The sequence below is a fragment of the Saccopteryx leptura genome, chromosome 6 (genome assembly GCF_036850995.1).
Source record: "Saccopteryx leptura isolate mSacLep1 chromosome 6, mSacLep1_pri_phased_curated, whole genome shotgun sequence".
NCBI lineage: Eukaryota > Metazoa > Chordata > Mammalia > Chiroptera > Emballonuridae > Saccopteryx > Saccopteryx leptura.
Window position 1 is genome coordinate 13,210,513 of NC_089508.1, and position 19,618 is coordinate 13,230,130.

The following is a 19,618-nucleotide window of genomic DNA, read 5'->3' on the forward strand; positions in this document are numbered from 1 at the left end:
CCTGGCTGGGTAGCTCAGTTGAATAGAGTGTCATCCGAAATGCCCAGGTTGGTCACAGCACATGTAAGAATCAACCAATGAGTGCATATAAATAAATGGGACAACAAGTCGATATTTCTCTTTCTCTCTCTCTCTCTCTCTCTCTCTCTCTCTCTCTCTCTCTCTCTCCTCTTCCACCCTTTCCCTCCCTCTCCCTTCCTCTCTCTAAAGCAGTGGTCCCCAACCTTTTTTGGGCCAGTTTAATGTCAGAAAATATTTTCACGGACCAGCCTTTAGGGTGGGACGGATAAATGTATCACGTGACCGAGGCAAGCGTCAAGAGTAAATCTTAGATGGATGTAACAGAGGGAATCTGGTCATTTTTAAAAAATAAAACATTGTTCAGACTTAAATATAAATAAAACGAAAATAATGTAAGTTATTTATTCTTTCTCTGCGGACTGGTACCAAATGGCCCAAGGACCGGTACTAGTCCGTGGCCCTGAGGGTTGGGGACCACTGCTCTAAAGTCAATAAATAAATAAAAATTTTCACATCTAGTTGTTCAGTTGTCTTAAGCACCATTTGTTGAAAAGTCTTCTCCTTTCCTATGAATTGCCTTGACGTGTTAGTAAAAGATTAACTAATTTAGCATAAATGTAGAGGTTAATTTCTGGAGTCTCTATTCTGTTTCATTGATTTATATGTCTGTCCTTAACACAATACCACACTGTCTTGAATATATAGCCTTATAGCAGGTTTTAAAATTAGATAACGTAAGTCCTTCAACTTCTTTCTTTTTCAAAGTTATGTTGGCTATTTTTAGTCCTTGAAAAATTTATATACTTTTTAGAATCATCTTGTAAATTTTCACCAAAAAAGCCTGCCAGGATTTTGATAAGGACTGCAGTGAATCTCTGAGTCAATTTAGGGAAAACTGACATATTAACAGTAGTGAATCTTTGATCCAAGGCTCTCTGTTTGTTTAGGTCTTTAATTTCTCTCAAAAATGTTTTGTAGTATTTTTATTGTACAGGTTTTAAATTTCTTTGTTAAATTTGTTGCTGAGTATTTTACTCACTTTATTCTTTTGTGAATGGAATTTTCTTAATTTTATGTTCAGATTACTCTTTGTTGTTATATAGAAAAATTGTTAATTTTTGTATAGGGATGTTGTATCCTGCAACTTTGCTTAACTTACTAATTAATTCTTGTAATTTTTATTTTCTTATTTTTATTTTTTTACCATTAAAAATCTTATTTAGAAAACTAAATTTAATAGGGTGACATTGATCAATAAGAGTATATAGGTTTCACTATAAGCATCCTAGAGGAAAACATAGGCAATAAGTTCTCTGACATCTCTCGCAGCAATATATTTGCTGATTTATCTCCACGTGCAAGGGAAATAAAGGACAGTATAAACAAATGACTATATCAAACTTAAAAGCTTTTGCACAGCTAAAGACAATATGAACAAAATGAAAAGGCAAACCACACAATGGGAGAACATATTCGACAATACATCTGATAAGGGGTTAATAACCAAAATTTATAAAGAACTTGTAATACTCAACACCAGGAAGGTAAACAGTCCAATCAAAAAATGGGCAAAAGAAATGAATAGACACTTCTCCAAAGAGGACATACAGATGGCCAATAGGCATATGAAAAAATGTTCAACATCACTAATCATTAGAGAAATGCAAATTAAAACCACAAGGAGATACCACTTTACACCAGTCAGAAAGGCGCTCATCAACAAAACAGCACAGAGTAAGTGCTGGCGAGGATGTGGAGAAAAGGGAACCCTCCTGCACTGCTGGTGGGAATGCAGACTGGTGCAGCCTCTGTGGAAAACAGTATGGAGATTCCTCAAAAAATTAAAAATCAAACTGCCCAGCCATCCCACTTTTAGGAATATACTGCAAGAATACCATAGCACAATTTAAAAAAGAGAAATGCACCCCCATGTTTATGGCAGCATTGTTTACAATAGCCAAGATCTGGAAATAGCCCAAGTGTCCGTCAGTGGATGAGTGGATTAAAAAGCGGTGGTAAATATACACAATGGAATACTATGGGGCCATGAAAAAGAAGGAAATACTACCTTTTGCAACAACATGGATGGACCTGGAAACTCTTAAGCCAGGCAGAGAAAGAAAAATATCATATGACCTCAGTCATATATGAACTGAGGAGCGGAATAGAGACAGAGGCGGGACCAAAGGATCCAGAAGGAAAGCGGACAGAGGGAAAGGGGACGATAGGGTGATAGGATGAGACGAGAGCAGAAAAGCAAATCCTGGAGGGAAGGGGGGAGGGCGCTGTGGAGAGGGAGATGGGGGATGTACTGGGAACACGGGTGACATTAGAATCTATGTAAACACAATAAATTTTAAAAAAAGTATATAGGTTTCAGGTAAACACCTCTACAGCACTTGAACTGTTGATTGTGTTTCGTGCCCATCACCCAAAGTCGTATCATTTTCTGTCACCATATATTTATCCCTTTACTACCCTCCCCCCAACCCTCCTCCTGGTAACCACTTTTCTTTGTCCATAAGTCTCATTTTTATATCCCACCTATGTGTGAAATCATCTAGTTCTTCGCTTTTTCTGATTTACTTATTTCACTTAGTATAATGTTCTCAAGCCCCCTCCATCTTGTCATAAATGATAGTATGTCATCATTTCTTATGACTAAGTAGTATTTGTACCACATCTTCTTTGTAATTTTAAAAGATTACTTAGTATTTTTACATATGAGATCATGTCATCTATGAATACGAACAGTTTCACTTCCTCCTTTCAAAACGCATCTTTTATTTCTATTCATTGCCTCATTGCACTTTCAGGAATCTCCAATACAGTACTGAATGCAAGTGGTGAGAGCAGACATGTTTCTCATTCCTGCCTGATCTTAGGGAGAAAGCATTGAGCCTTTCACCATCAAATGTCCTGTCAGCTGTAGGTTTTTTATAGATGCCCCTCTATCTCTAGTAATATTTCTTCACTACAGTCTGCCTTACATCATATTAATACGGCCACTCCAGCTGCCTTGAGGGTACTATTTACAAAGTATAGCTTTCTTACCCTTTTACTTTCAACTTATTTGTATCTTTGAATTAGTGTCTCATCTATCTGTTTAGATAACATGCAGTTGGATCTTACTTTTTTATCCAGTATAACAATTTTTGCCTTTTGATTACAGTATTTAATCCATTGACATTTAATGTAACTATTGATATGATTGGTTTGAATCTGCCATTTTGCTCTTTGTTTTCCATATGTCTCATGTCTTTTTGATTCTCTATTCCTCCCTATTACCCTCTTTTATGTAAAAATACAATTACTTTGAAGTATTGCATTTTAATTCTTCTGTTAATTTTTAAATTATATTTTAATTTTTTTCCATTGATTTGAGGGGGGGGGGAGAGATAGAAAGGGAAGCATCAACTCGTTCCACTTAGTTATTCCATTTAGTTGCGCACTCATTGATTGCTTCTCATACTTGTCTTGACCAGGGATCAAGCCTGCCACCTCAGTGAGCCGGGATGATGCTTTATCCACTGAGCCACCTGGCCAAGGCTTACTTGTATTTTCTTTTTATTTTTGCAGTGATTTCTCTATGAATTACAGTATACATTTTAAATGATCACAGTCTACTTCATATGAACTCTGACTTGATTTCAGTACAATATATGTGGTTCTAATACACCTTCATTTCCTCCCTTCTTTGTGCTATTAATGTCTGTATGTTATAAACACCACAGTGTAGTATAATATTTATTCCCTTATATAATGTTATTTTACATATAGTAAAAGAAAACATTTTAAAATGTATTTATACAGTATTTTATATTTACCTACATATTTACACTTCTTATACTCTTACTAATTTATTACTATAGATTCAAATTATCCTCTGTTGTCAATTCCATGTGGTCTGAAGGACTTCATTTAAATTTTTGTATTGGGTATGTCTGTAGCTATGAATTCTCTTTGTTTAGCTGGGAATATCTTTATTGTATCTTCTTTTTGGATGACAGTTTTACTATCTATGGAATTCTTGGCGTTGTATATTTTTTTCTTTCAGCACTTTGAATATATCTTTCCCTCTGTCTGATGAGAAGTCATTGGTAATCTTACTGTTGTCCCCTGACTGTGACTTGTTTCAGTTGTTACTTTCAAAATATTTTTCTTTGTCTTTCAGCACTTTTATAATCTTGTGTGTCTGGTTTTCTTCAGTCTTTTTTCTTTCTGTTCTTTGGATTGGATAATTTTTATTCACTTACTTTTTCAATTCGGTGATTTTCTACTGTTTCAAAGGGTGCTGTTTCCAATGGGATCACCAGATCCCATTTAGGGAATTTTAAAATCTGAGTTATACTTTTTAACTCTAAAATCTCCATTTGGTTAATTTTTATAGTTTCTATTTCTCTATTGAGATTCCTTATTTGTTTAGTCATTGTCATCTTTAAACATAGTTTCTGTTAATTCTTTGATCATACTTATAATAGCTTCTTTGAAGTCTTTGTCTTTTAAATTCAACCTGTGGACCCATTCAGAGTGCAGCTTATATTGACTGTTCTTTATCCTGAATGTAAGCCATGGTTTCCTATTTCTTTGTATATTTTATAACAGATAAAGTACAACCATAAATTAAAAAATAGAGAATGCTGATAGCATATGCAGAAGATAAGTTTTTTAACTTTCCATAAATCCTAATGAGGGTGGTATTATTAGTTTTGCTATTCTGAAACACTTTGTGTAACATAGAATAAAGAAAATGAGTATTTATAGAATGTTCTAACTGTTATCCCATGTCCTTGAGAACCAAGATTCTCGGTATGGGAGAAGGGCAAAATAGAGTTAGGATAGAAGAGATTGGAAAAGCTCTGTAGTCCTGACTTTGAATGATTGACTTAGAAATGTTAGTGTGAATCATGAGGCATCTGTACGTGTGTCTGTATATGTACGTACGTGTGTCTGTATATGTGTATACGTGGGTCTGTATATGTATGTATGTATATGGGTCTGTATATGTATGTACGTGGGTCTGTATATGTATGCAGTGGGCATGTGTATATTACACACACAGGGCAGGGCAAAGGTAGGCTTATAGTGGTTTGTATGGAAAATAATATGATAATGAATAACCAATAACACAAGAATAAACTGTTTCACGCACTCACTGTAAACTACTTTTGCCCCACCCCATAGACACATGTATGGTGTGAGAGTGTGGGTTTGGAGTAAGGGGAGAGGGTAGGAGAGAAGCTGACTCAGTGGCTGACTCAGCAGTAGTGACTATCCCTAGTGCCTAGATTGTGATCTTGAAGTCTCATTTTCCAATAAAAGAAACCTCGTTCCAGTTCTGGTCTAGGACATGAATAAGATGAGCTCGGAACATCTTTGCAAACCAGACTGCAAGGAGCCTATCAAAGATTCCCAGGGTCATGTTAAAGGAATTCAGGCCAAATATGGGACGATTTGAGTTTCATGAAGGGTAAAACTTGCAATAGACTCATGAAATATGTTTACATTTATGAGTTCTATTTCAGTATCTAGCGAAGTAAATGAAAAACCAAACATTTCTCCTACCTATCTTTACTGTAGGAACTAGAAAACCAAATATTAGATCAAAGAAAACCCCTCTCTATAAAATTATTCCAGCTAGTAAATGAAAACTCAGTGAAAGCATTAGAATGTCACCGTGCTGCTGACTCCCAGTGAATGAACATATCTAAGCTCTGAGCACCGAGGGCTGCTAACACCACAAAGAAAGCGATGCCCAGAGGCAACGTGCCTCCTGATAGACTAGTCTGCCACTGCCCAAGTCTTGCAAAGGGACTGACCCTGAATTGGTTGCTTCCGGAAACCCAGCCGCCTGCTGCAAGGACCGTGGAGAGCAGAGGAGGGTACTGAGGTGCACCGGGACTATGAGTCCCCCAGCCGGTGGGACGCTCTCCAGGTCGAGCAGTCCAGATTCTTTCGTGGACAAATTCTAAGGAAAAGGATAAGGCAGAAAGGGAACCTGTAGATTATTAGAGACTTTAAAGATTCATCAAGTGAGAAAAGAAGTGTGTCCAGCACTAAACCATAGTGTAGGGATGCATATTGAAGTGACTGAGCCATAAGAAAGTGGAATGAGTGGTCCCCTTAAAAGTCAGGTAGCAGTGACTTTTAGATGGAGGGAGGCCCTGTTAATTGGGATGGGGCGACAATGCTCTTTTATTTATCTTTTCAACTTTGGTGATAGTTACAAGTGTGTTTGCCTTATAGTAATTCCCTAAGTGATATATTTGTTTTTATGGCTTTGTGTATCTATACTTTATACAATTAAAAGTTTTAAAAAGAGCAGGTAGGGGACACTGAAAGACAGGATAGAACCATGCCCAGCAGGGGGCAGGAGGGAGCCCTGCACTGGGAGTCAAGAGGTCAGGGTCCATCCTGGCTCGGCCACTCATGTGCTGAGTTGTTGGACAGGCCCTTTCCCCTCTCTGTGACTCAGTTTCCCTCTGTGTCAGTTGAAGATAATAAAGCCCAGCATGCCTCACTAGGTTGATGGGGGAGCCATCTGGGATCACGGGCTGGGGATGGCCTGGAAGTTAGTGTTGCCCCAGCACAAGGTGATGATGGTGGCTGACATTTCCTGAGCGACGACTGTGGCCTCGGGTAACCCTCACAACAGCCCTGTGAGCAGTGGGTCTGCAGCTGGGTCTCATTCTGTCCTAGCACGTGAGGCCTGGCCTCTGTCGTGAAGGTGCCAGACGTCTCAGGGGCTCTCTTGATGAGAGAGTAAGATAACTGAATTATCTTCTCAGTGGTTTATTAGTAAATGTCAGCTCCTGTGGATGGCAGAGGGCGTGGAAATAGCTCAGTCCCTGAACACATTAAATATTCGCCCACAGATCTCATTTGCCCTGCCAGTGTGCTTAGGAAAGCTGTTTTCTATAGATGCAGCGAAGATACAGCGGAGCTCACCATCTGAGGGGTTGCTTGTGAATTTTCACTGGGAAGGGCCAAAATAAATTGAGGCAGGGATGAAAGAATTTAATTTAGAAGCTTGTCCTGACGACTTGTGGACAGACCCATTTCCATGTTGTCATCGTTTTATCAATGCTAGTCTTTGTCTGACACTGCCTTACTGCAGAGCTCTGCTTCTGCTGTCCCTTTGTCATTCACCCCCACCGGAAGGGCCACGAACCCCGTCCCTCCTTCAGAGCCAGCCCATGTCGCGTGTCCACGTAGAGGCTTCCGCTGGCCCGCCTGCTCCCAGCTCTCGCTTCCCTCCTGCCTCTGCGATGCTTTTGCTTTTGTGTCACGGGAGTTAGTCACAGTTTCCAGTTTGTTTGTGGGCTTCTGCATGACAGGGATCATCTTCAGCTTTTCTGGGCACCGGACTCAGATCGGGCCAGCGTTCCATGCCAGCTCTTCTGTTTGTGGGCTGCGTGATGATCACGGGCCTGTTACATAATTTCCCTGAGTCTTTGCTTTCTCACGCATAAAACCGCAGAAGGTGCTAAATAAATAGTTGTTAATTGAGAAGAGCTCTTTGACATAGTATAGAATGGAAAACAGTCCTGATTTTGCACTATTTTTTGCTCAAGCGAAGATACACAAACATTCCGGTGGCTGCGTTGGCTTCTGGCCAGTGTTTATCTGCGGAGCGGAGGGCCAGATGGTGGGCAGTGGGAGGCAGCGGATGGCTGGCGAATGGGACGTTTCACATGATTTTGAGCACTGGGCCAGGAGCCTGGCAGGCGCCTAATCAGGTGTTGGGAGCAGGCATCAGTCCCATTTTCTAGCCGCGGACCCAGGCACAGCACGGTGAGGTCTGCTGCCGTGTCCTTGTCCTCCTCAGCGTCTGCCAGCCTGTGCTGCGTTTTCTCATCTTCCATTCTCCCTTCCTCTTCTTCTCATGCTCACTCTCACCCTTTGCCCTTTTCTTTCTTCCTATCCCCAACTTAATTAGCTTTTCCCAGGCCCGGGCAAGTTATCTGGCGCAGCTACAAGAACCCCACATGGCCACACTGCCTCAAGCCAAGCAACCCTGCTTTATTTCCCAGAAAAACACTGGAGGCTTTATTACCCGATTTAACAGCAGAGCCCTCCTTTCTCTGTGGAGTGGAGGTGGCCTGGTTCGGAGAGGGCGCCGCAGGCACACACGGGCATGAGCACGGCCCTGGGAGTCGCCCTCCCAGCCTCTCCCCACCTGCAGCCATGGCCTGCTGGCTCCTGGAGCCACTGGGACCAGTGACCAGTGACCCCTGTACGGTTAAAGACCTTTTTTTTTTAAAAACTGAGTCCCTTGCACTTTTTTAGTCATAGGTTTTGAAATATTGTCCCCAAAGTTGTTTTGGAAATGCAGTTCTCCTGTTTTCTGCAGGTTGAAATGGAAGGGAACATTGTGCTCTCCTCCTTGCTCTGAACTCTCAGCTCCAGTGCTGTGGGGCGTTTGGAAGGACTGTCCTCCCTGGATGGACTTCCTGCCTTTCCCCCTGCCCACAGCCCGTGGGCTGGGCAAACAGGAAAGACAGAAGTCCTTTTATCTGTGTGATTTTGCTGGTAAGAATTGATTAATGGTCGAAGTCAGTTGGTAGCAACCATTTCTACCTCCTAGACTGCCTTCTACTTTGACTATTGACTTCTGAAGTGAATATTAAATGAGCGTGGTGCTCATCAGTGTTCCGTGAAATTAGTTGTGTCCCTCCTACGAATTGGGTCATGTGCCCCGCCACTCCCGGCGAGGACTGTGTGTCCAGCTCGGGCTGGGTGTGGGGCCAGCACTCTCCTCAGCGGAAGGGAGTTAAGTCGGTGCTTAGCTTTTCTCTTGTCAGCTCTGTATTACACGCTCTGAAAACCTTGGTGGTTCAACCCCCAAACCACTCGTTTGAGCCACTTAAACCCCCTTTAGTGGCTCTGCCACCCAAGCTCACACTGTTGTTTGGCCTGGCACTGTTGATTGTCTCGGGACAGTCTCCAGTGTTTGCTGCCTTAACTGAGATGGTCAAGAAGGGTCCCCGGGCCAACACCTTTGCTTCCTCCACTCATCGCCCGGAGCTGCCTGCGGCCCCTTGCTGCTTGTGGCCCCTTGCTGCCTGCAGCCCCTTGCTGCCTGCGGCCCGGAGCTGCCTGTGGCCCAGTGGCTTTTGGTGAAGGCTCTGCACTCCTTCCTGTGGATGCCAGTGCTTTTAGACAATGTCACCATCACCTCCTGGGAGAGTGACCACAACACCCCAAAGAAGGAGCAGTTTTCTCTTCTCACCTGACGTCGGTGTCTCTTGTTACTGAGGACACGGACGGCTCTCCGTAAAGGGCAAAGTGAATGAGTGGATCCACCTGGTGATGCCTTTCTTTTCTTCGAAATTAAATGACTCCAGAGAACTAGAACAGACTTTCGTGTGCTGTCAACTGACTGGAAGGTAGAGTCCAGACCAAAGCTGGCTGAGCAGTGGCCGCGTTTGAGAATAACAGTAGTGACAAAGGCCAGCACCCGAGAGCACAGACTGCATGCACTAACTCACTGAATTCTTGCAGCCAGTCTGGCTATATTTGTTGTCACCACTTTACAGATGGGGAAACTGAGTCATGGGCATTTTCCCACGATCAACAGCTAGTGAGTCACAAGGCTTGGATTCGAGCCCATCCAGTCTGTCTCCAGAGTTCCTGTTCCGTTTTGTTTGAGTATATAGCAAAGATATGGATTTCTAGGTGAACACTTTTTTTTTTTTCTTTTTTTTTTTTTCTTTTTCATTTTTCTGAAGCTGGAAACAGGGAGAGACAGTCAGACAGACTCCCGCATGCGCCAGACTGGGATCCACCCGGCACGCCCACCATGGGGCGACGCTCTGCCCACCAGGGGGCGATGCTCTGCCCATCCTGGGCGTCGCCATGTTGCGACCAGAGCCACTCTAGCGCCTGAGGCAGAGGCCACAGAGCCATCCCCAGCGCCCAGGCCATCTTTGCTCCAATGGAGCCTTGGCTGCAGGAGGGGAAGAGAGAGACAGAGAGGAAAGCGCGGCGGAGGGGTGGAGAAGCAAATGGGCGCTTCTCCTGTGTGCCCTGGCCGGGAATCGAACCCAGGTCCTCCGCACACTAGGCCGACGCTCTACCGCTGAGCCAACCGGCCAGGGCTTCTAGGTGAACACTTTGAAGAGCGATCCTTATATGTTAGATCCTGGTTGGTTTGCTTAAAATATTATTGGACTGAGGGCCCAAGTGGGGTCAATACTGTTTTGCGTCTAGGGTTAAGTTGAGCATCATTATGAGTTCATGAGGAAGCATGTCTGTTGGCTGGCTCACTGTTGCCTACGCTGTGCACAGTAGGCCCTCAACTTCCATTTCTTTTTTTTTTTTTTTTGTATTTTTCTGAAGCTAGAAGCCGGGAGAGACAGTCAGACAGACTCCCGCATGCGCCCGACCGGGATCCACCCGGCACGCCCACCAGGGGGTGACGCTCTGCCCACCAGGGGGTGATGCTCTGCCCCTCCGGGGGGTCGCTCTGTTGCGACCAGAGCCACTCTAGCACCTGGGGCAGAGGCCAAGGAGCCATCCCCAGCGCCCGGGCCATCTTTGCTCCAATGGAGCCTTGGCTGCGGGAGGGGAAGAGAGAGACAGAGAGGAAGGAGGGGGGGGTGGAGAAGCAAATGGGCGCTTCTCCTGTGTGCCCTGGCTGGGAATCGAACCCAGGACTTCTGCACGCCAGGCCAATGCTCTACCACTGAGCCAACCAGCCAGGGCCTAACTTCCATTTCTTGAATGATGATTGATGTCCTTCAACTCGCTCCCAAAGCCTGGGAGGAAGGACATGAGAGCGGGCAAGCCTGTCCCGGTTCCTGTTTCCCCAGAGACTCAGTCTGGGTGAGCGGAAGGAGCCGCCAGAGGGAGTGCTGCCTTCGGCCGGTCCCCGTGGCCGCTCGTCCAGCGTCCACCAGTCAGCCTCCGCGCGCCACATTGGAAGCACCTGTTTGCACGTCCCTGTCGTGACTCCGAGAAGGCTCCCTGTGCCTCTTTTGACTGTGGCCGTGCTGCCTGGTGCACAGAGCCTGTGCCGGGTGCGCTGGCTGCCTGGCCAGCTGACCAGAATGCCTCATTTATTCTGCTTTTGTCACGAGGAAGCCTCAGTTGCTGAGGTAGTCCAAAAAAAATGTTGTTAAGCCTAGTACAACTCTCATTAGGTTTGAAATGAGACTTCCGGAAGCTTCGCCTCTTGTTCACATCCCAGTGTGGACGGTTGTCACACCCTCCGTCACTATATCTGGGCTGCAGCTGGCTCACTGTGTTGATCAGAGAGAGTCCTTTGCTAATGAGGCCAAGGTTGTGGGTTTGATCCCTGGCCCCTGACTGCAGCAAGCCATCTGTCTTCACAAATGCATGTCACTGGATACGAGGCGAAGCCTGTGTACAGAGGGAACAGAAGCTGGAATCCGTTCTGGGAAAACAGCTCCCTGACAGCCGGCCGGAGTGTCCTTCTGGACTGGGAAGGGTGCCTTTTTCATCCCCCTCTTTCCAGACCTGGATATCTGGTTTTGGTTTCAGACTTTTCCAAATGGATGATACTAACGGTTATGTAAACGAAAGGGAAGCAGTTCCCAAGCTTGAGAACGAAAGGAAATGGACCTAGAGGTGCAGGATGTGTTTCTGCTTTTCTAGAATTTTAAGTGTTGACAGTGTCCAGAATGCCAATGGGCATATCTCGCGATGTAAGAAGTATCTGCATTACTTGTTCCCTTGGTGATCAAGACAACTCTTTTTGGCAAAGAGAATGGGAAAGGGTTTCAGAATATAATAGTGTCTCACTGTTTTCTTTTTTGTGTCGTGCACAGCTTGCTAAGTGTCGCTGGACACCTGGTTGGCTCTGTGAGGCAGCTGGGACAGGGAGAGGTGGATACAAGGAGGGCCTGTGCTCTCAGGGTGGTCACAGTTTGGTTGGAGGACAGACATATATACAAACAGAACTCACTGTGTGGGGTGTCACCTAAGCTCTACAATACGAGCAGACTTGAGGGCACCCAGGACCAGCAGTTTGTCTTCCTGGAGAAGCCAGGAGTGGTTCCCGGAGGTTGCCTTTGACCTGGTCTGAAAGGATGACGTCAAGTGCCTGCGGACACTTCAGACAGAGGACCATGTGTAAAAGCACGTGGACAGGAAGGTTTCTCTGAAATGTCTGGAGCAGGGGTCCCCAAACCTCTCACACAGGGGTCCCCAAACTTCTCACACAGGGGTCCCCAAACCTCTCACACAGGGGCCAGTTCACTGTCCCTCAGACCGTTGGAGGGCTGGACCATAAAAAAAAACTATGAACAAATCTGTATGCACACTGCACATATCTTATTTTAAAGTAAAAAATCAAAACAGGAACAAATACAATATTTAAAATAAAGAACAAGTAAATTTAAATCAACAAACTGACCAGTATTTCAATGGGAACTATGGGCCTGCTTTTGGCTAATGAGATGGTCAATGTGCTCCTCTCACTGACCACCAATGAAAGAGGTGCCCCTTCCGGAAGTGCGGTGGGGCCAGATAAATGGTCTTAGGGGGCCGCATGTGGCCCGTGGGCAGTAGTTTGGGGACCCCTGGTCTGGAGGGTTTTGTGTTTGTTTTTTTTAATCTCAAAATCCTCATCATCGCCTGACCTGTGGTGGCGCAGTGGATAAAGCGTCGACCTGGAAATGCTGAGGTCGCCGGTTCGAAACCCTGGGCTTGCCTGGTCAAGGCACATATGGGAGTTGATGCTTCCTGCTCCTCCCCCTTCTCTCTCTCTGTTTCTCTCTCTCTCTCCCTCTCTCTCCTTTCTAAAATGAATAAATAAAATAAAAATAAATATTTAAAAAAAAATCCTCATCATCTACATCTCTGTCTGAAAGCTGTCAAACCAGGCATGCCCAGGGATGTCGCTGGCACAGGCCTGTCCCTGCCCCCTAGACACCCAGGCTGCAAAGTCACCGTAGGCATGTGACACACATTCTGTTTAAGAGTGCTCTGCTGCGCTGCCTGCCAGTCATGTGCAGGGAGAAAGAAGGGGACAAGGAAAGGGAGAAAATGTGTTCCCTTGTGGTCTTAGTTCATTTGGCTCATACTAGTTCTGAATTTCCTTCATCCCATGAATATTTATTGAGCACTATCTGTGTGCCAAGCTCTGTTTGAGGGACTTGGAACATGTCAATGAGCAAGACAGAGATCGTGGTCCTCAAGACGCTTACCTTCCTATGGGGGATGTGAAGCCCTTTCAGCTCCCCGAGGCGGGGTAGTGGCTCTTGTTCACCAGTGCCCTCAGGGACAAGCCTGGGACCGAACACTGTGATCACACTCGGTAATTGCTGAAATAACCCGCCACTTAGGAGTTCCAGAAGTGACAGTTGGAAAGAAAGAACATGGAAAAACCCAAATAAGAGATCTATTGTGGTGACATGTTTGGTGATTGACCTTTAGTAATGAAGTTCTCCAGCACAGAGCAGGAAAAGAAACACTGAACGTGCCCTAACAGGGCATCTTCTCTTATGACCCAGGCATTGGGCATCCAGTGCAAAAAGTGTTTTATTCACATCAGAACTTTGAGTTTGCATAACAGTGACAGTTTGAATTTATACTGGAGCCTGGGCCAAACTCTGAGGTCCAAAGAGAATTTGGAAGGATAAGTTAAGGGAAGCATAGTATTTTCTCATCTTAATCCGAAGAAATGGAAGGAGAAAGAACAAAGCAATTTCTTGAGCTTGCTGTCCAGTCGCCACCTATCAGGAGGTGCCATGGTTCTCAGTCCGCGTCTCCCACTAGCTCTGGCTCCCTTCCCGTGGCCCTGTCCTCCTTGGTTTGGCAGGACAGAGGCCCAGGTAGGGTATTAAAGAGCTGAGAACGTGGGTCAGAGTCGTAGAACAGAACCAAATGCGGCTATAGGCTTGTACGTGACAATGTCAGTTTCAGTGACCAGCCTTCAAAAGTGCTGCTGTTGGGCCCAAGGGGTCAAGTGGCAAGCCACCAACCAACGTGTCAGTGCCCTCCCTGGGTGTGCGCAGGGAATCTTGCTTTTGCACTGATCTAAGGGCCAGCTGAGAAGCCCTGGAAGGAGGAGATTCATCACAAGGATGATGAAACCAGATGGAAAAGGGAGGAGAGAAGGAAAAATGGAAGTAGGTCAAGGGAGAAGTAGAATGTGCCTCCATGAAAAGTGAGTGGACTCTCCTGCCCGACACGGAGCAGCAGGTCCCCTGGGTTTGAACAGAGCAAGGTGCCTAACCGGGCTGGGAACAGGCAGTGATGTCGGACAGTGAAAGCTGGGTTTTGCCTGTTTGTCAGGCTGGAAAACCGGTTGGTGCTCAAGGGACTTGCTGGCCCTTTCTCCTTGCTCACAGCTGAGCTGTTTGGGGACTGTTTGACATGGACAGAAATGCATCCGGCTTGGGAAGCTTGCCGAAGCAAGGTGCAGGAGGTGAACCCCAAGTTCTGATAGCTTGTCAAAGCACCCGCTGTTCGGATGTTGGCAGGAACATTCATTTTGAGAATAGTTTACCATAATGAATTCTGACATCATTGCACTCTCTGTCAAGGGTGTTGAAATGGAATAAATGACCTCATGTCAAGGGTCTGTAGAAACCCTCAAAAACAGGGAAATTCCTTGGCTCTCTTCATTTTGGAGTAGAATTTTTAAGCAACAGTTCCTTCCAGATATTTAATGGATCTCAAAGTTTTAAGAATAAAGTAATAGTTCAGAGACATGAAAGCAATTGGGTGGCTTTTGTTTACTTCCCTCAAATTGGGTTATTTCATAGCATTTAAAATGTAATTCTTGCAAGGTAGTTTCCTTTTTTGTTTTTTTCTATCATTATTATCCGTCTTTTTTTTTTTTTTTTTTTTTTTTTTTAGCAAGAAAGAGAGAAAGACAGGAGAGAGGAAGACAAGAAGCATTAACTTGTATTTGCGTCACTTTAGTTGTTCATTGATGGCTTCTCATACATGCCTTGACTGGGGGGCTCAAGCTGAGCCAGTGACCCCTTGCTCAAGCCAGCAACTTTGGGCTCAAACCAGCAACCCTGGCCTTCAAGCCAGTGACCATGGGATCCTTTCAGTGATCCCATACTCAAGCTGGTGACCTCAGGATTTTGAAACGAGATCAGTGTCCCACATTGATGCTCTATCCACTGTTCCACCACTGGTCAGGCCATTGTTATTCACCTGTTTTTAAAAAATTCTTTTTTTCTGCTGTCAACAGTGAAAGTGATTGATTGACTAAAATTATGTGACTAAAAATATATGAATCATATAAGCGTCAATGAGAATTATAGATTTTTGCATTGGGGATACTGTTTCTAATATTTAAAATGTGCAATCTTTTACCTTTAGTTTCTCCTTATTCCTACTGTCACACTGATGTGTGGTTGTCCTGATGGTGCCACAAGTCATGTGACTAGCACAGCCCCAAGCCTGCTGAGACATTCTTGGTTACTGTGGAGTCTTTGTTTGCAAGCAGGGTGACTCTAAGTTAGTGGAAGAATTTGATTTTGAATCCTACGCTCTCTCCAGAAATAAACTAGAAACAATTTGAGAAAAACTTGTATCCGCTTCCAAGGTAATGGCTGTACTTTGGGAATGTGCCCTCGGTTGCTGCTGGTTTTGCCTTAGCCTGCGTGGCATCCTTTTGGTCCCAGAGACTTCCTCCAGTCTTCCACCAGAGGGCCTCGGTTCTGCACAGGAGAAGCCACGGCGCGCTGTGGAGGGGAGGGATTTATCCGTCTTTTCTCTTTGAAGGCAGTGGGGAGGGATTTATCCATCTTTTCTCTTTTCCCTCCGACACTGGACTGTGTCACTGGGCCAACAGATTTTTTCCCCAATTGTAAACTGATTTCTAGGATTATCTCATTAAATGGATCACTGGCATGCATGAAATTTGTACTATGTATATATATTAAGTAATTTGCATATTAATGATACAAAACATAGATCTGAGCCCTTGCATTCATATTTTGTTCTTTCTCCTAGAGTTAGTTGTATTGATACTTCAGTTTGATAACTTATATGTGCTTTTTGCCCAGGAAGGTGACAGAGCTCCAGCTTGCTCTCTTAACAGGTTTGTGAACCTGAGTGGCATTGTGTCACATTGACTAGATGGTGTTAGATCATTTATAGCTAGAATATTCTGTGGTTCTGTGCCTGGATAAGTAGCTCGTTTGGCAAGGAGAGCACAGGGACATTATGAATGACCGATTCCTATCTTTTCGCCTTCCCTGATTACCATGTTTAGATGTGATACTGCCTGTTCAAGGCCTAGTTCCCACACTGGTTAATAGCCCTTGAAATCTGGCTCTCCAGCTTTGTTGTCTCTGTTCCACCCGCTTCCATACAGTTCACAGCGCCATTCCTCCTATATGTCGTACATCATAGGAGCCTAGTCTGAGATTCTGGAATAAAATTAGATTACTCTGTCTTACCCATCCATTTTCTAGCTGTAGTTATTTCTTCCTCCCCCGCCCCCAATGTTACTTAAGAGCACTGAGCTTCAGTCCAAAGCAAATGTACTTTGTTGCCTGTGAACACGAATCCCATAAAAACAAATGAAGAGGAAGGCAAAGTGGATTTCATGTCCCAGGGCCTGTCACCTAATTGTTATTCACGGCTCCGGGAGGTTTCTCGGGCGCTGCTGGGAGTCGTGAGCACACGCTTCTGTTTTTATGCCGCCATAAAGCTTCAGATCTGAAATCACCTGATAAGCGTGGGCGAGAGGAATATGGGAGTATTTATGTACCTTTGCCAATAAACTATTATCTTCAAGTTCTGGGGCTGTTCTTGTGAATGAGAGTTCTGGGATGTCATGTAGGTATAAGAGACGAATTAATAGCCCTTGTGAGTGATTGTAATGTACAGAACCCACATTCAGTTTGATTTAATACCTTTGTGCAATTTAAAATGTCATCCAAGAAGAGAGCCAAATACCTAGAGCATCTGCTACAGCCTGCAGGGCTGGCTGACAGGTTTGCACCGGCTGACCTGCTCCGGGGCGCTGGGGAAAGATGAGCTGTGTTCTAATGAGCAGGTTATATATACGCCGAGTTCTGTCTGGGGCGGTAGCGGCGCTCAATGTACAGAGTCGGCTGGGGACTGCCGCCAGCCAAGCAGGCAGGCACGGCTCTCAGCGGGGACAAGTGGGACCGGGATATATTGTCCAGGATATGAATAAAGAATCATTTGTCCTGTAATGAACTGTGTGACCAAACGTATCCCTGTGAGGCAGAGGGACAAGTGAGATGTGTTCCCACCGTGGGGCAGCTCAGGGTCATGTTCAGCCAGGCGCTCGCTCAGGGCCCTTTGCTCTCCACTTGTCTGTAGGGTTGGGGGTGGGGTGGGGGCGGGGGTGGGGAGGACAGGACCCGCCAGCTGACGAGTGTGTTGGGTGGTGATTGATGTTCTTAAAGACAGAGTCCTTGCTTGATGCAGCCCCTTGATTCTCACACCCTTTATCTCTGTCTTGCTCATAAACACTGTGAGTTACAAGAAGCCTTCCCCTGTATGTGAAGATGGACTTCACACACACACACGTTATATTGCATGCAGTGCCCTGGGGCTATTCCTGTTCCCCTTTGCCCCCACCTTTTAGGTGAGAAAGCAGAGCCTCTGGACAGAGCAAGAACACTGCAGAGCCACAGTAAGGCTGGAGGCGGACAGGCAGGATGGCAGGCTTTGGGCGGGGCAGCCTCAGAATTGATTTTCTAGCTTTTGTTTCCTTGAGAAAATTTGATTGTGGAAGCACAAACGCCCATCAATCCTAGGTCACATTTTTCAGATTTGAACAAAGATGGACAGCCATGTTCAGAATAATTATTTGCCTAAAATCTGGCCAACAGCTTTTATGTAGACAAAATGCATTGAAATATGTGTATAAAATATTTAACATGAGCACACAGCAGATGGAAACCCTGTCACTTTCTGTGTGCACACAGGAACCTGACGAGAGGGGTCGGGAGGTTCCGAGAGCTCCTCAGAGCCGTCGAGACGAGAACGACCCAGAACCTGCGGATGGTGAGTGATGCACGGCGTGGCCGAGGCCTGAGGGGCGCCCGGGTGCCCCCCCATGTGTATAGTTAAGGCACAGTGTATATGCCATGCCATTTGCCTGTTTATGGTCACTGGTTTTTAGTACATGCACAGGGTTGCTCAGCCATCACTAATATGCTGCTCACAGAAATGAGGGATATTTTATCACTTTATATTCATTTTTAAATATCCCCTCATTTTTGTCAGCAATATATTTAATTTCAGGACATTTCCCTTGCCTCCAAAAAAACCTCCATACCCATTAGTAGTCAGGCTCCATTCTCCCCGTCCCCCAGCTCCTGGCAATCATGCCTGTTTTGGACATTTCATATAAATGGCATTGTATAAGATGTGGTCTTTTGTGGTTGGCTTCCTTTACTTTAGGATAATGTTTTTAAAGTTCGTCCATGTTGTAGCCTGAATCAGTATTTCTTTCCTTTTAATTACCTGATAATATTTTATTTTTTATGGATATAACTCATTTTATGTATCTACACATTCATTGAAGGACATTTGGTTTCACTCTTTGACTATTATGAATACCACTGCTGTGAATATTCTTGTGCAAGTTCTTATGTGGACATATATATGTGTTCCTTTTTCTTGAGTGGAATTGCTGGATCATATGGTAACCCTGTTTTTAGCGTTTAGAGGGACTGCCAGACTGTTTTCCAAAGCGGTGGCACCATTTTATAGTCTCATCAGAAGTTAAGAGGGTTCTGGTTTTTCCACATTCTCAACAACGTTTATTATATGTCTTCTAAGCTATAGCCATCCCCGTGGGTGTGAAGCGCTGTCTCATTGTGGTTTTGATTTACATTTCCCTAATGGCTAATGATGTTAGGCATCTTTTCAGTTGCTTATCCACAATGATCTCTCCAGAGACGTAGGAAATGCATCTTTTAAGGCAGGTAGAATGTTAGCCCTCCCGGGTGCAGTACAGTGAAGGGGTCACTTGTGTGCTAATGATTCACTCAAAAACCAGACAGAGCAAAGCTATCCTGAGCAGGGACTAGTTGTTTGACCAATTATATTGACTATAAAACTTAGAAAAGAAATATAAAATCTGGTTAAATCAGTTGGTTAAACAACAGTTTGGCTCTCCTGTTGACTTGAGATCTCTTTCTTCCTTTTGATTCCTTTAACTTTCCTTTCTGGGGGTCCTTAATAATGCCTTCATAGCTTGCCCTTCAGAGCCTTAGGCATTGAGTAGGTGTTTGAGTAAAGGTCTGGTGCTTCCTGGAAGCAAGCAAATGCCACCTGTCACCATTATGCAGCAAACACACGAAAGATTGCACTTTCTTTTTCTTCTGTCATCCATGCTGTTGTCCTCCCTTTATCACGGGCCCTTTAAATGCTGTGGGAGAGAATGCAGTTGGGCAAGGCTGGTGGACTCCTGTCATGGGAAACGAGGCTGTATCTTCATTTTGGTGTCTCCAGAGTTTTAGATGCAGACATAGATCTCATGGGGCCAGGTGGCTCAGCCACAGGCTTTCCTAGAATGGTGGGAAGTGAAAGATGAACTCTCTCTCTCTCTCTCTCTCTCTCTCTCTCACACACACACAAACACCCCGCCAGCAGCTCACTTGGTCTTCAACATTTATTT

General features: G+C 44.8%; 1 protein-coding gene across 7 annotated transcripts in view; it reads left to right on the forward strand.

Moving 5' to 3' along the window:
• TTC7B (tetratricopeptide repeat domain 7B) overlaps positions 1-19,618 on the forward strand; it is a 255,976-nt gene that overhangs the window by 78,526 nt on the left and 157,832 nt on the right. For all 7 annotated transcript variants that reach the window (XM_066344074.1, XM_066344076.1, XM_066344077.1 and 4 more), the window contains one exon: positions 17,919-17,997. In XM_066344074.1, the coding sequence (XP_066200171.1) occupies positions 17,919-17,997 (79 nt within the window). The remainder of the gene's footprint in view (positions 1-17,918; positions 17,998-19,618) is intronic.